The sequence below is a fragment of the Triticum dicoccoides genome, chromosome 4B, assembly GCF_002162155.2.
Source record: "Triticum dicoccoides isolate Atlit2015 ecotype Zavitan chromosome 4B, WEW_v2.0, whole genome shotgun sequence".
In the NCBI taxonomy this organism is placed as follows: domain Eukaryota; kingdom Viridiplantae; phylum Streptophyta; class Magnoliopsida; order Poales; family Poaceae; genus Triticum; species Triticum dicoccoides.
In genome coordinates, this window is record NC_041387.1 from 574,095,323 (window position 1) to 574,109,723 (window position 14,401).

The 14,401-nt window shown below is 46.6% G+C and overlaps 2 protein-coding genes across 2 annotated transcripts; both read left to right on the forward strand.

Moving 5' to 3' along the window:
* Positions 1 to 2,278: 2,278 nt before the first annotated feature.
* Positions 2,279 to 7,123, forward strand: LOC119291500 (glutathione reductase, chloroplastic-like). The gene is made up of 11 exons (XM_037570262.1): positions 2,279 to 2,752; positions 3,712 to 3,937; positions 4,049 to 4,327; positions 4,419 to 4,595; positions 4,703 to 4,756; positions 4,847 to 4,995; positions 5,540 to 5,603; positions 5,674 to 5,844; positions 6,096 to 6,233; positions 6,398 to 6,462; positions 6,764 to 7,123. The coding sequence occupies exons 1-10, from the start codon at positions 2,394 to 2,396 to the stop codon at positions 6,431 to 6,433; spliced, it is 1,653 nt and encodes a 550-aa protein (XP_037426159.1). The 5' UTR covers positions 2,279 to 2,393; the 3' UTR covers positions 6,434 to 6,462; positions 6,764 to 7,123.
* A 1,323-nt stretch (positions 7,124 to 8,446) lies between these two features.
* Positions 8,447 to 11,923, forward strand: LOC119291501 (exocyst complex component SEC15A-like). The gene is made up of 2 exons (XM_037570263.1): positions 8,447 to 8,495; positions 9,265 to 11,923. The coding sequence occupies exon 2, from the start codon at positions 9,272 to 9,274 to the stop codon at positions 11,642 to 11,644; it is 2,373 nt and encodes a 790-aa protein (XP_037426160.1). The 5' UTR covers positions 8,447 to 8,495; positions 9,265 to 9,271; the 3' UTR covers positions 11,645 to 11,923.
* The last annotated feature ends 2,478 nt before the right edge of the window (positions 11,924 to 14,401 follow it).

Genomic DNA, 14,401 nt, shown 5'->3' on the forward strand with positions numbered 1-14,401 from the left:
ATCTCCGAAAGTGTCTGTTGGGTGACATGGATCAAGACTGGGATTTGTCACTCCGTATGACGGAGAGGTATCACTGGGCCCACTCGGTAATGCATCATCATAATGAGCTCAGAGTGACCAAGTGTCTGGTCACGGGATCATGCATTACGGTACGAGTAAAGTGACTTGCCGGTAACGAGATTGAACGAGGTATTGGGATACCGACGATCGAATCTCGGGCAAGTAACATATTGATAGACAAAGGGAATAGCGTACGGGATTGATTAAATCCTCGACATCGTGGTTCATCCGATGAGATCATCGTGGAGCATGTGGGAGCCAACATGGGTATCCAGATCCCGCTGTTGGTTATTGACCGGAGAGTCGTCTCGGTCATGTCTGCTTGTCTCCCGAACCCGTAGGGTCTACACACTTAAGGTTCGGTGACGCTAGGGTTATGAAGATATGTATATGCAGAAACCCGAATGTTGTTCGGAGTCCCGGATGAGATCCCGGACGTCACGAGGAGTTCCGGAATGGTCCGGAGGTAAAGAATTATATATAGGAAGTGCTATTTCGAGCATCGGAACAAGTTTCGGGGTTATCGGTATTGTACCGGGACCACCGGAAGGGTCCCGGGGGTCCACCGGGTGGGGCCACCTGTCCCGGGGGGCCACATGGGCTGTAGGGGGTGCGCCTTGGCCTAGATGGGCCAAGGGCACCAGCCCCTATAGGCCCATGCGCCTAGGGTTTCCACCATGGAAGAGTCCATGTGGTGGAAGGCACCCCTAGGTGCCTTGGGGGGGAGGGAAACCTCCCCTTGGCCGCCGCCCCCCTAGTAGATGCCATCTACTAGGGCCGGCGCCCCCCCTGGCACCCCTATATATAGTGGGGGGGAGAGGAGGGATTTCAGACCAGCCCCTGGCGCCTCCCTCTCCCCCCGTTACGTCTCTCCCTCGTAGTCTCGGCGAAGCCCTGCTGCTGTGACGCCCTGCATCCACCACCACGCCGTCGTGCTGCTGGATCTTCATCAACCTCTCCTTTCCCCTTGCTGGATCAAGAAGGAGGAGACGTCTCCCGTCCCGTACGTGTGTTGAACGTGGAGGTGCCGTCCATTCGGCGCTGGTCATCGGTGATTTGGATCACGTCGAGTACGACTACATCATCACCGTTCTTTTGAACGCTTCCGTGCGTGATCTACAAAGGTATGTAGATGCATCTAATCACTCGTTGCTAGATGAACTCCTAGATGATCTTGGTGAAACGAGTAGGAAAATTTTTGTTTTCTGCAACGTTCCCCAACACCGGCGTCCCGTTGGTGGACGCCAGCCGTTGCTGCTGGTGGCGCTCGAAGTACGCCGCCCACGCCGCGTTGTTGTCGGCGGCGTATTGGGGAAGGGAGCGCTCGGCGTCGGTGAGAGAGGCGCGCGCGATCTCGACCTCGTCAGCGAAGTACGATGGCTTGGTGACGGCGTCGGGCAACGGGGGAATGGGCACTCCCCCGTTGCCGAGCCTCCAACCTGTCGGCCCGACGCGCATGTCCGACGGCGCCGGGATGTTCGCCTGAAACAGGAGCCAGGATTCCTGTTCGCGGAGCGAACGACGGCCGAAGCCGTTGGCCGCCGCCTCGTCTCCGGGGAAACACTCAGCCATCGGGGAGAAGGAGTGGCTGGGGAGTAGAGATCGGCGGGAGAGGGAGGGCTGGGGTGGCACTCCAACACTGGCGAGCGAGGCCATATATAGCCGAGGAAGGGGAGGCGTCGGCGCGTCCGCGCGTCGCCCCGTGACGCGCCGCCCGTGAGAGGAATCAATGGAAAAGCTGACCGGCGGCAACTTTGCCATTGATTCCCCGCGGGAAACCGAGGCGTCGGGAAGACGAGGCGGGCGGTGTCGCTGACGCGGCTGCCCCACGATGCGGCTGCCACGCGGCGCTTTCGCGCCAAAAACGATTCGCCCGGCGCCCCCCGAGCGCCCCAGCGCGCCGGGTTCGGGTTGGGTCCGCCGGCGCCAATTTCGGCCTGAGCCGACGAAAAACGGGACCCTGGGGGCGCGACTGGGCCGATTTTTTTGATCCGGCGACCGTCTCCTGGGGGGCCGTGTTGGGGACGCGGCTGGAGATGCTTTTAGAGCGGTTGTTGGAGATGCTCTTACAACATTGCGCGCGGTAGGCTTGATCGTGCACTTTAGCTACTCCCCTTTGCTCAAAAGCTTAGAGTACGCTTTCGGCAGGAATTGCTGTTATTCGGAAGTACGCTTTCGAAATAAAGAAAGAGGAATGTAAGCAAATTCGTACTCTTCCACACATCGCCAATCGTCTCGCCTCTCCCCTTCCTCTCCCCTCCCCACACTTCCGAGAAGAAAGGAGCCGGCGGCAGCGCGGCGAGAGCTCGGACCTCGGAGGAAGAGAGGTAGCCATGGCGACAACCGCGGCCCTTCCCTTCTCCTGCGCCACCACCCTCCAGACCCTGACCCGGACCCTCTCCCCGCGCCGCTCCCTCCTCATCCACCGCCACCGCCTCCGCTCCCTCGCCGCCTCCCCGCGGCTCCCGGACCGCCCCCGCCCTCGCCTCCACCGCCCCGTCTCGGTCTCCGCCGCGCCCAACGGGTCCTCCTCCGCGGGGGAGTACGACTACGACCTCTTCACCATCGGCGCCGGGAGCGGCGGCGTGCGGGCCTCGCGCTTCGCCACCACCCTCTACGGCGCCCGCGCCGCCATCTGCGAGATGCCCTTCTCCACCATCTCCGCGGACGACCTCGGCGGCCTCGGGGGGACGTAAGTGGACGCTTCTCCTGCTTCTGTGGTTCGCTTATCCGCAGCAAGGTTTGGTCAGGCCGTGCGTTGCAGCGTATGTGTGCTTCGCCAAGTTTCTTCTGGAATGACAAGCGACTAGTGTTGAATGTTCTGTGCGATTGGGCCATTTCTGCATTGGTTAGTTAGATTGCTACGACCACCTCACCGTACGCCTTAGCTTGCTGAACTGGATTCTTAGAGTGAAGATCCCTAATATGCCATTCAGTTCTCATCACATTCGCATGCCATTTAAGGGTTAGAGGCTACATGGCGGTGGGGATGTTTGTTTCTGGTGATGTTATTGGTGCATGAGTGGTCTTATTATATGATTTCGACACGTACAGTTATCCTTGCTTTGGAATTTTCTACACTAGTAAAGATAATGTTCATATGTGGTTCAGACAGCTGTCCGAAGTTTTTTGGTTTCTAATTTATTGGTAATTAGTAGAGGAAATTGACTGTAGGCAAGTTGCACACTGTTTGATGCTGCACCATCATAATGTAGCCTATTAAAGTATTGTGTCATCATTTGCCGTTTCGATGGGTAGAACTGAACCCATGCGCTTGATAATTCTTAACTTTACTTCGGAGCAAATGTCATGATATTAATATAATTTCATTAAAAAATGGTTCCGCTGGAATCAAGAGGTGCAGTTGCAGTATGTAGCAAGTTGCGGGAGACATGCAGTTCTGCATTTATCTTCTTGCATTTTTCTCGCAATATCTTGGTTTGTCAATTATCATGTTTATGTGTCCAATATTTCTGTGTTCCACAGTCCACATCAATATTTACGATTGAGGACTGTTTAGCACTTGGCTGTTAGTACAGTTTTGGCCTTCATAATTTGCATATCCTTGTTGGTTTTGTTATGCATATTGAATTCCTAACTCACTTTTATGCCAGAATGCATATATAAGAACTTTATTTGTTTTCATCACAGATGTGTGCTTCGTGGGTGCGTTCCCAAGAAACTGTTAGTGTATGCATCCAAGTTCTCTCATGAGTTTGAAGAGTCTCATGGCTTTGGATGGACATATGATACTGATCCAAAACATGACTGGAGCACTCTGATAGCCAACAAAAATACAGAGCTGCAACGCCTAGTTGGCATTTACAAAAATATTTTAAAGAACGCAAACGTCGATCTAATTGAAGGCCGTGGAAAGGTTGGGCAATGTTTGTAAATCAGGTTAAAGTTGGGATAGATAGACTGCTTTCTGAAATGAATTCTGTTGGAAGGTGCAGTTACTGATATAATTTTTGTTCACTTGATACAGGTGGTTGATCCACATACTGTTAGTGTGGATGGCAAGCTCTACACTGCTAAGAACATACTTATAGCTGTTGGTGGTCGACCATCGATGCCAGATATCCCAGGAATAGAGCATGTTATAGATTCCGATGCTGCACTAGATCTGCCTTCAAAACCTGAGAAAATTGCAATAGTGGGAGGTGGATATATTGCCTTGGAGTTTGCTGGCATTTTTAATGGCTTAAAAAGTGACGTTCATGTGTTTATTCGGCAACCGAAAGTTTTAAGAGGGTTTGATGAGGAGGTGAGCATGTATTAAGAATAACATATAATAGTGTCAATGATAGATGCGGTGCCTTGTGCTTCTGACTTATTTTTTCAGTTTTGAACTTCAGGTCAGAGATTTCGTTGCTGAACAGATGTCTTTAAGGGGTATCACATTTCATACTGAACATAGTCCTCAAGCTATAACCAAATCAAATGATGGTTTACTATCTCTGAAGACAAACAAAGAAACTATTGGTGGGTTTTCACATGTAATGTTCGCAACAGGTCGTAAACCGAACACGAAGGTTAGTAGTATCATCTGAGACATTTTGTTTTTGCTTAGTTATATCGTATATCACTGTTTTATGAATTCGTTCATCCTAGAGTCCTAACATAGTTGTTGTTCTTGTAGAACCTTGGACTGGAGGAGGTTGGGGTTAAAATGGACAAGAAGGGGGCTATAGTGGTAGGTAAAATAATACGTGGCCTTCAAGTTCCTCTGGCTTTTATGTTTACCATGACATTTGGATTCTTGTTATATATTTGTCCTTGCTAGGTCGATGAGTATTCTCGAACCTCAGTGGATTCAATTTGGGCTGTTGGAGATGTTACTGATAGGATCAACTTGACTCCGGTTGCACTGATGGAAGGTGGAGCATTTGTGAAAACTTTATTCGGTGATGAACCTACCAAACCAGAGTACAGGTATTTAATCATTTATCAACTCACAACCAGGAATCTTGAAAACCATATGGTTGAGGCAATGGTTGTTCTAGAAATGATGTATACCTTGTTAGTTGACCATGAGTGGTTACCTCTCCTGATGATAGTTTACAGGACCAGCTTTGATTTAATTTTTATTTCCTTGTTTTTCACTTTCAGAAAGTATTGTGGATTTTTAAAATTATGGTAGCCTAAATGGTCAATTGGCAGGAGTAACTTTCAAGTTTGTCCCCCATTCCCCAGTTCTATGGACGCAAGTTTGTGACCCTTAGGGTGCCCTCTAACCCTCCTCAGCCAAATGAACTAAAATTTGAATTGGTGTGACTTTTGAAAGTTGAGTTCATTTGGTCAATTTGTTTGGATTCATATTTTTCTGCTTCACCCAGCCTGACAATCTCCTGAAACTGAATTTGTACTGAAATGCTTAATTTAATTTCATTGCTTTTTAGATATTTTTGTTATTTGAGACTGGATATCATTGCTCTATTGAATGCTTTTTCATTGCGAATTAAATGTTTTTTGACAGAGCTGTACCAGCTGCTGTTTTCTCTCAACCACCCATTGGGCAAGTTGGCCTTACTGAGGAGCAGGTAATAATATATGGCATGCATCAAATTTGTTTACACACAAAGGAGGTCGCTCATATGCATATTTGTGCAGGCTATTGAAGAGTATGGAGATGTTGATGTCTACTTGTCAAACTTCAGACCTCTTAGAGCCACTCTTTCTGGATTACCTGATCGTGTATTAATGAAGCTCATTGTGTGTGCTACTACGAACAAAGTTGTAGGAGTGCATATGTGCGGTGATGATGCACCTGAGATAATCCAGGTGTGCATGATTTTGTATTACAGTTTTGCTAAAGCACATCTAGATGTGCCCTAAGCATTGCACATCTAAGTCCTATGCCATTGATTTTACGCGAAGATTCGTGCAGACATTTTCTTTTGTCTTTTTTCTTCTTCTTTGTAGTTTGCTTGAGTCACTTAGACGTGCAATAACTACGGCACATCTAGATGTGCCCTAGACAGACCCCACTTCTTTCAAGGCTTGTTTGTCATGTTTCTACAACTATGTGACAGGGAATTGCAATTGGTGTTAAAGCGGGGTTAACGAAGCAAGATTTTGATGTCACTGTTGGTGTTCACCCAACATCTGCAGAGGAATTTGTCACTATGAGGAATCCAACTAGAAAAGTTCGAAGAAAAACTGCAGCTGAGGTACATGACATGCTACCTTTTTAAATGCATTCCTGCATTTAGCCTATTTGTTAGTGAGAGACTATTTGTGTTCTATCAATCAGCTCTTTTCAGCTAGAATTGGCTTCATTATCTATATCTACGCTGTGGAAAATTTACACTTTGTGTTGGTTATTTCCTTTTAGGCAGAGTCTAAGGATGAGGTGGTCACTCAGAAGTAGATAATGCCGTTGACCGTTGTACATAGAAGGTAAGCACGTGCATTCTTTTGACCTGCCACCCTATGCCATCCTTTCTTAGCACGTACGTTTATCATTGCGCAATGGTTCCCGGCATCATTGTATTGATCTTGATTAACCAAATCATCAATAATAGTTGCAAAACCCATCTTTGACTAGTTGAGTTTTCTTATAAGGTGTTCATCTTTTTGAATCTATCTACTATGACACTTTCCTATTCTAATTTGCACTCACTGGTTGTTGGCAAGGAAATAGCTTGGCCAGGCATGTCTGTCATCTTTCCTCTGGTTCTTACTTAGTTTGTTGCTGCAGTCATTCTCGAGGATGCCATGCTACCGGCGGAAACCTGACTGGAAATACACAGCTAAACAGTGCACCGTTGCCCGAGAAATCTGTCACGATGAACCCTCAGAAGATGTACGATAACGATGAGTTGCTACCTCTTGTTTTTTTGCCCGCCTATTTGCACACTTCTTTCCTTCCTGCTTGAGGCTTGAGCACGTTGGGCGTTGAGTTTCTTTTCCCCATCTGCTATTCATGTGTAATAAGTGTTACAATGTGGCTGTGTGAGTGGGTATCATCAACCTTGAAACATCGATCCCGAATACCACCAGAAAACCAGTGTATAGAGTTTAACTACCCGCAGATCGATCCGCGACCAGGTTAATTACCCGTGTGCGTGTTTTGTGTGTTATTTTCTTTCTGGTTTGAGGGAAAAGCAATAGTAGCTTCGTTACTCAACGGGGAATGGCGAATCGGCCAATACAAATGCAGCAGTACATGCAGGCGTCATACTCCCAGAGCAAAGCTACTTGATCCTTGTAGCACACCAAATAGCGTCCCCATCCCGGCAAGTTGATGAGCAGGTTTCCCTCAACTAGGGCAGGCAAGAATCTCCACCAATCTTGGAAAATTAGTGCGGAGATCCTCCATCGCTGCAGCCAGGCTTGAATCATCACCATGGAGCTCAGCGCATGCATTAGAGCATGGTTAATAGTATAGCCAATATCTAGTATAGCCAATATCTAGCTATAAGTTGCCATATCACGTATCACGTATAGTCAGGCAACATGTATAGTAGCATAGTTGCGAGTGCAGCGATTCAGTGTCCAGTCTCATCTGCACCCAGGCAGAAAAAAATTCACAAAAACTACTAGAAAAATTAAAAAAATTCCAATTTTTTTTCCCATGGTATAAAATTTATTGCGTGAGTCGACCCAAATTTTATCTTTTTTGGATATCTGAGCAGCTCTCAGCAAAAAAGACAAATCGAATCAAAACAGTACATGAACAGTAGATTATTTTACAGATCCCGAATTTGTCTTTTTTGCCGAGAGTTGCTCAGTTGTCCAAATAATTTAAAAATTGAAGCGGACTTCACGCGGCAAATATCTGCCATGGGATTTTTTTTTAGAAATTTCTTGAATTTTTCTAGTATTTGTTTTGATTTTTTAATTCAACCCGGGTGCAGATGAGCCCGGGCTTAGAAAAAGATTTTTGCTTAGTTGCTAAGTACTAGTACTCCTACTACTTTATGTTTCTTGGAGCTGTTAATCTAGAACCCGTTTTCCTTCTCTCATCCAACTCAGTATAAAATGTCATTTGAAAAAAAAACTCAGTATAAATATAATTGTTTTTTCTTGTAGTACCACTTTACAATATTACAGACCCTGATCGCACCCAAGGACACCAAATCGCTTCAGTATCCGGCATGGAAGTCAGTCAGTCAGACACTCACTCACGCACATCGTACTCCCCAGCCGGCATGGTTCTCACTTCTCTCCTTCAACATCGGATCCAACCCAACCGAACCAAACCAAACCAAACGGAGCTATAGACGGATGGCCCTATTCTATTCTCCGGCCACGCACACTTTCTTTCTTTCTTTCCCGAGCGAGGCTGTCTGGCCCGTTCCACTCCCCGCACGCACTTCTCGCGCGCGCCGCGCCGCGCGACTCGCCAGAGGTTCCATTTCAGGGATCAACCGCAGGCCGCCGCCGCCGATCCCGTCCCTTCCGGCCGCCGCCGATCCCATCCCGCCTCAGTGAGCATTCCCTCCCTTCTCTTCTACATACGTCTCGACAATGCACGGACGCTGCCCCATCGGTCTGTCCTCTCCCCGCGTGGATTGAGCCCCCCGCCGGCGCCGCCTTCTCCGCCTGCTACCGGCAAGGGAGGGGACGGAGCTCGCCGGGGAGGGAAGGCCCCGGTATTATTTCGACGGGGAAGGGAGGAGAGATGTAGACAAGGGAGAGGCCACCTGCATGCGGTCTATGTATTGTGCAGTGTAAATTCACCGCCGGTTTCCTTTTCCAATGGAGATTACTCTCTGCAATGCAATTTGCCTGCTGCAGCGATTTGAATTCCCGATGATACGGGTGGTGTTCATCCGGTGATCGTTTAGCAATTTGGTTGAGCGATTCCCCTAGCGTTTTTTTTTTCTTTTTGGATACGTCAATCACGGAATGATCCTTGTTCTTCCTCTTGCTACTGCATTTGTATCAGGAAAAGATTATTACAAATAAACTCATGAATCGCCGCGTCAATTTGCTTTGTTTTGACCTATGCATGTACTGCCTTACAAACTGCCAATACCATATACTCCTATATACTCCCTCCGTCCCGAATTACTTGTCGCACAAATGGATAAAAGTCGATGTATCTAGGACTAAAATATGTCTAGATACATCCATTTCTCCGACAAGTATTTTCGGACGGAGGGAGTACTTCTTTGTTCCTTCTAACCGTTCCCAAACTTCTAGAGATGCATCTCCCATAACTGCGCTGAAACTGTACATCTGCTCTTTTTACAGTTAAATCATGGCTGACCAGCCAAAGAAGAGAGAGATCGTGGACAGCGGCGATGGAGGTCTCGGTATGGGCCTTGCCGCGTTCATTGCAAACGGCGAGGACCTGGGTCCCATGATCCGGCACGGGTTTGATTCCGGCAAACCCGAAGCCCTCACGCATAGCCTCAGGAGCATCGTGAAGAAGAAAGAGGTTGAGATCGAAGAGCTATGCAGGCTTCACTATGAGGATTTCATCCTCGCCGTCGACGAGCTGCGCGGTGTGATGGTTGATGCCGAGGAGCTCAAGAGCATGTTGTCCGGTGAGAACTCGCACCTGCAGGAGGCGTCAAGCGCCCTGCTGTTGAAGCTTGACAAACTTCTCGAGTTGTATTCGGTCAAGAAAAACGTAGGAGAGGCCATGACGATATTGAAGATTTGCGTCAAAGTCATTACCCTGTGCATGGCGTGCAACGGTTACATCGCAGAAGCTAAGTTCCATCCTGCGCTCAAGACTCTGGATTTGATTGAGCATGGATACCTGCAAAACATTCCTGTGAAGATTATTAAAAAGGTGATTGGGAGACAGATACCACTGATAAAGCTGCACATCGAGAAGAAAGCCTGTGGCGAGTTCAATGATTGGCTTGTTCATATCAGAAGGATGTCCAAGCAGATCGGGCAGGTCTCGATAAGTCACGCCTCTTTGGCTCGCCAAAAAGAGGAGGAAATGCGTGCGCGGCAGAGAGAGGCTGAAGGGCATGGCCATACTGGACCAGATCAGCACATGTATACCTTGGATGCAGAGAATACAGATGAGGAAACAGCACTAGATTTTGATCTCACACCTGTTTATCGAACGCATCACATCCATGTCTGCCTCGGTATTGGAGAGAAGTTCAGAGATTATTACTACAAGAACAGGCAAATGCAACTCAGCCTGGATATGCAAATTTCCACTTCGCAACCGTTCCTCGAGTCTCATCAGCCCTTTCTTGCACAGGTAGCTGGGTTTTTTATTGTTGAACAACGCGTCTTTCGAACTGCAGAGAAATTGCTGACCGAGAGCCAAGTCGAAGCAACATGGGAAACAGCCGTTGCGAAGATGACATCTCTATTGGAGAGCCAGTTTTCTCGCATCGGCACGGCCAGCCACCTCCTCCTCATAAAAGATTATATCACTCTTATGGCTGCAGTTCTCAGGAAGTATGGTTACCAAACCACACCATTGATCGATATTCTTTCGAGAAGCAGGGACAAGTACCACCAACTGCTTCTTTCTGAGTGCCGGAGGCAGGTAGATGACATCCTTGCTAATGACTCATATGAGCAGATGGTTATAAAGAAGGAATACGAGTACAACATGAATGTCACAGCATTTCATCTGGAGCCAAGTGAGGTGATCCCGGAGTTTCCATATGTGGCGCCATTCTCCTCTTCTGTTCCAGAAGTTTGTCGCATTGTCCGGTCCTTCGTTGAGGATTCTGTGAGCTATTTGTCTTATGGTGGTGACATGAACCTGTATGAAGTGGTGAAAGCTTACCTAGACAGGCTATTGATTGAGGTATTGAACGACTGTCTTCTCAACAGGATGTATGCTCGCTCATTGGCCATGTCACAGATGATGCAACTAGCAGGAAATATCTCTGTTCTGGAGCATGCTTGTGATCTGTACCTCTTGCATTGTGCCCAACAGTGCGGCATCCCCAAGCGCGTCGCTGAGAGGTCTCGTGCTACTTTGACTGCTCGAGCCGTGCTAAAAGCCTCGCAGAACGCAGCATATAATGCCTTAATAAACATGGCCAATTCCAAGATTGATGATTTTATGGTGCTCTTGGACGACGTCGACTGGATAGTGGAAGAAACACCGGACAATGCCAATGACTACATGAACGAGGTTCTTATTTATCTTGAAACACTAGTATCAACAGCTTCGGAGATTTTACCACTTGAAGCTCTGTACAAGGTTGTCTCTGGTGCAATGGGACACATCTCGGACTCGATAATGACGACGCTTCTGAGCGACGGCGTGAAAAGGTTAACGATGAGTGCCGTTTTAGGCCTCGACATGGACCTGAAGATGCTGGAGGCATTTGCTGATGAGAAATTCCACATCACCGGGCTGGCAGACATGGGGAAGGAAACAACGTTCAGAGATTGCTTGGTTGAGATAAGGCAGCTCGTCAACCTTCTGTCGAGCAGCCAGCCTGAGAACTTCATGAATCCGGTGATACGGGGGAAGAACTATGGATCGCTGGACTACAAGAAGGTTTCCATCATTGTCGACAAGTTCAAGGACTCGGCAGACGGGCTGTTTGGAAGCCTTTCCAACCGCAACACCAAGCAGAATGCTCGCACGAGGTCCTTGGATGTTTTGAAGAGGAGGCTCAAGGATTTTGGCCATTGAAAATTTGCTGGTAATTCTTCTCCAACAATCCTGCTCAGTGTCCAGCTTCTGAATTTTATTTCTATTCCCCCCCTCGCGTTCTAGTGGTTACAAGACGCGTCTATTTGTCCGTCTAGGCCATGTTTTGACGGTTTATCAGTTACAGTGCAGTAGTACCCTCAAATAATTTTCAGTTTTCCATGGTTAAAATCCTGTGATATAGGCACACAATGTTAAGATCTCTTATGGCCATTGATATGTTGATAAATGAAGCAGAGTTTTGAGATTCTCTGTCTTGTAGTATCTCTCAGAGGACATAGTTTGAAGCCTGTTAACTGCGCCCTGCTGCCATGTGCGAGTATAACATGTTTATATACAAAAAAGCGACTTATTCATGAGCCACCCCCTGTTCCACAAACAAAAGAAGATATTGTTTCGTTTGTTAAAACCGATAGTATAGCATACTAGCATGCATATTGCTGGGATACGGTAGTGGTTCAACCTGCGGCTTGCGATTCATCGATCTGAATCGACTTGCAGAGACAAGCACATGGAACTCCTGTAATTCAAATCTTAAAATGGCAATTGGCAAGGTTAAAAATTCCTGTGCTTATACCATTCGTGGGGCCCCGTCTTTTCGGAGATGAAGACATGGAACATGTACGGCTTCTTCAGTGTGAATACGTGTGTATTTGGTTCCTGCATACATGTAAAAGTATAAATCTGAGACATGGTCAGTTCAGCTGTCAACCTAAAAGATTTGAGACGTCAACCTGGAGGACTGAATCTCATGCCTGTAGCGTAATGTACAGCTCTGTGTGTCTAGGCTGGCCAGCAGCACCGAGTCAGTTCTGAAAGTACGATTCCTTTTGCGCCGGAGTACTACTGTAGATCGGAAACCAGAAATTACTTGGAGTAAACAAATGACTGTAATTGATTAGCAGGTCAACCAATTCAGAAAGAATTCCACGGCATGTGGAGGACTTCGCTTCCATTTTCTCAGTTAGGCGTGCGGTTGATCAGGTCCACAAATTGTTGCGCCTCGATCAATCAGTAATCAGTGCTTGCTGAAAAATAAGTACTACTCGATCCTACTATTTCTCAAAGTCATCTCTTTGACATCTCGTCGTTGGTAGCAAGCTACGCTAGCTGGAGGGCAGCTGAACATCAACCATTACCGTAGTAGAATTTCAGTCGCTGAGAAAGCATGCATGCATGGTGTCTGAATTCCTCGGACGGCCAGCGCCAACAGTATTTCTAGTTCAACGTGGACGACATGAACTTTTCAATTCAACTTTTATCTTCTTTCTTTTATTCAAAACATGTACGCAGTCAACTTCTTTCAGCCCGAATGAGCACTCTACCTACACCCAGGCTTACCACGCATGCAGAGACCTGAAAACCTTTTGTTTACTTGGTTTGAGTTTGCAGTTTAAAAATCGTTCATGCCAGACACGTTATCTATGACGTTGGCACGAGGTGCATTTCTAACAAATCCGCAGCAGAATATGTTATATGCTAACGGGTTTCAGAGACTAGTTAACCTGTCATAACATTTTGGAAATCCACCGCAAATTCGAGCGGTTTGAAGCTCCTACTCATAGGGAGCTCGTGAACGAACTGAATGAATATACCACGTGGCATATGTGATAAGCAATTTAAAACAATCAAAAAACAAACAAACTGAATGAATATAGATAATTAAATTGAAAAAAACCACTGCCCCCAAGATTGTTTTTGCTGTGCCCACGGCTGTCCTAGCTTGACCGTTCTGTTATTGGTCTGGTCCAACTATGGAAAGGTCAAGCTGGCATGCTTGTTAGACCCGTCCGAGTTTGAACTCTTTATTTGGCATATGACATGTGTTGACATGCAAGCTAGTCCACCTGGAATTGATACCCTGGTTTATTCCTAGGATTCAAAATACGCACCTGCTTAGTGCAGCATGCATGATGCGATTATTGTGATTGATATTAGTGCACGCTTGATTAAATGTTTTCTAGCATGCACTTTTGAACTATTTTAAATACTTCAAGACTTTAAGACCAAACAGAGGCAACGGAGTATTACGGGGACATGTAACATACACTACAATTTGAATTCGACTGAACACGCTTTCTCGCATATACTTATAGATATTCATTTCAGGTCCCCCTGAGTAGAAACATTTTTACCATTCGGCATGAATGATGAGCTATATCAAAATCAATGAACAAAACAATGCATAGAAACATTATACGAAGAAACCAGCCGGAGCATTGCCTTCTCGTTAATTTTATAAAGTAGAAAAGAGATAATTACATATTTGCATGACCACAGTATGCAAGCCCTGATAGGCTGATACAGATCTACATACCCATAATACTACAGATTACTAATAAATGTGGATTATCTCGCAGATCGGGCGAAAATGAGTCTGTTTCTCTCCTTCCAAAATACAAATCACATGAAATTCAACAATCTTCCACTCATCACTCATGGTTATGAAAAGAAATGCAAAGATCTTTATGCACATTCGTTAGTGATCACAGAGACCTACGTGAGAGACAACTTTATTGCAAATTCATGAACTAAAACTAACTAAATTTGAGCTGCTTCTTGCGCTCCATCATTTGGCAGAAGCCCTAAAATAATTACATTTGAAAGAATGAAGGAACCAATGAACAAAGAATCAACCAAACCAGACGAGCAAGAGACCTGAAAAAGAGAGACGACCTCTATCTACGCATGTACGTGCGTCACGCACTAATTGACTAGTCGAGCTCCGCCGGCGGCTTA

What these genes read in the sequence shown, in the direction of transcription:
- LOC119291501 (XM_037570263.1), top strand. Translation starts at nt 9,272, where the DNA reads ATGGCTGACCAGCCAAAGAAGAGAGAGATCGTGGACAGCGGCGATGGA.
- LOC119291500 (XM_037570262.1), top strand. Translation starts at nt 2,394, where the DNA reads ATGGCGACAACCGCGGCCCTTCCCTTCTCCTGCGCCACCACCCTCCAG. An exon ending in GTCGTAAACCGAACACGAAG is followed by an intron (nt 4,596 to 4,702) that starts GTTAGTAGTATC and finishes TTGTTCTTGTAG; the next exon opens with AACCTTGGACTGGAGGAGGT. An exon ending in ATGCACCTGAGATAATCCAG is followed by an intron (nt 5,845 to 6,095) that starts GTGTGCATGATT and finishes ACTATGTGACAG; the next exon opens with GGAATTGCAATTGGTGTTAA.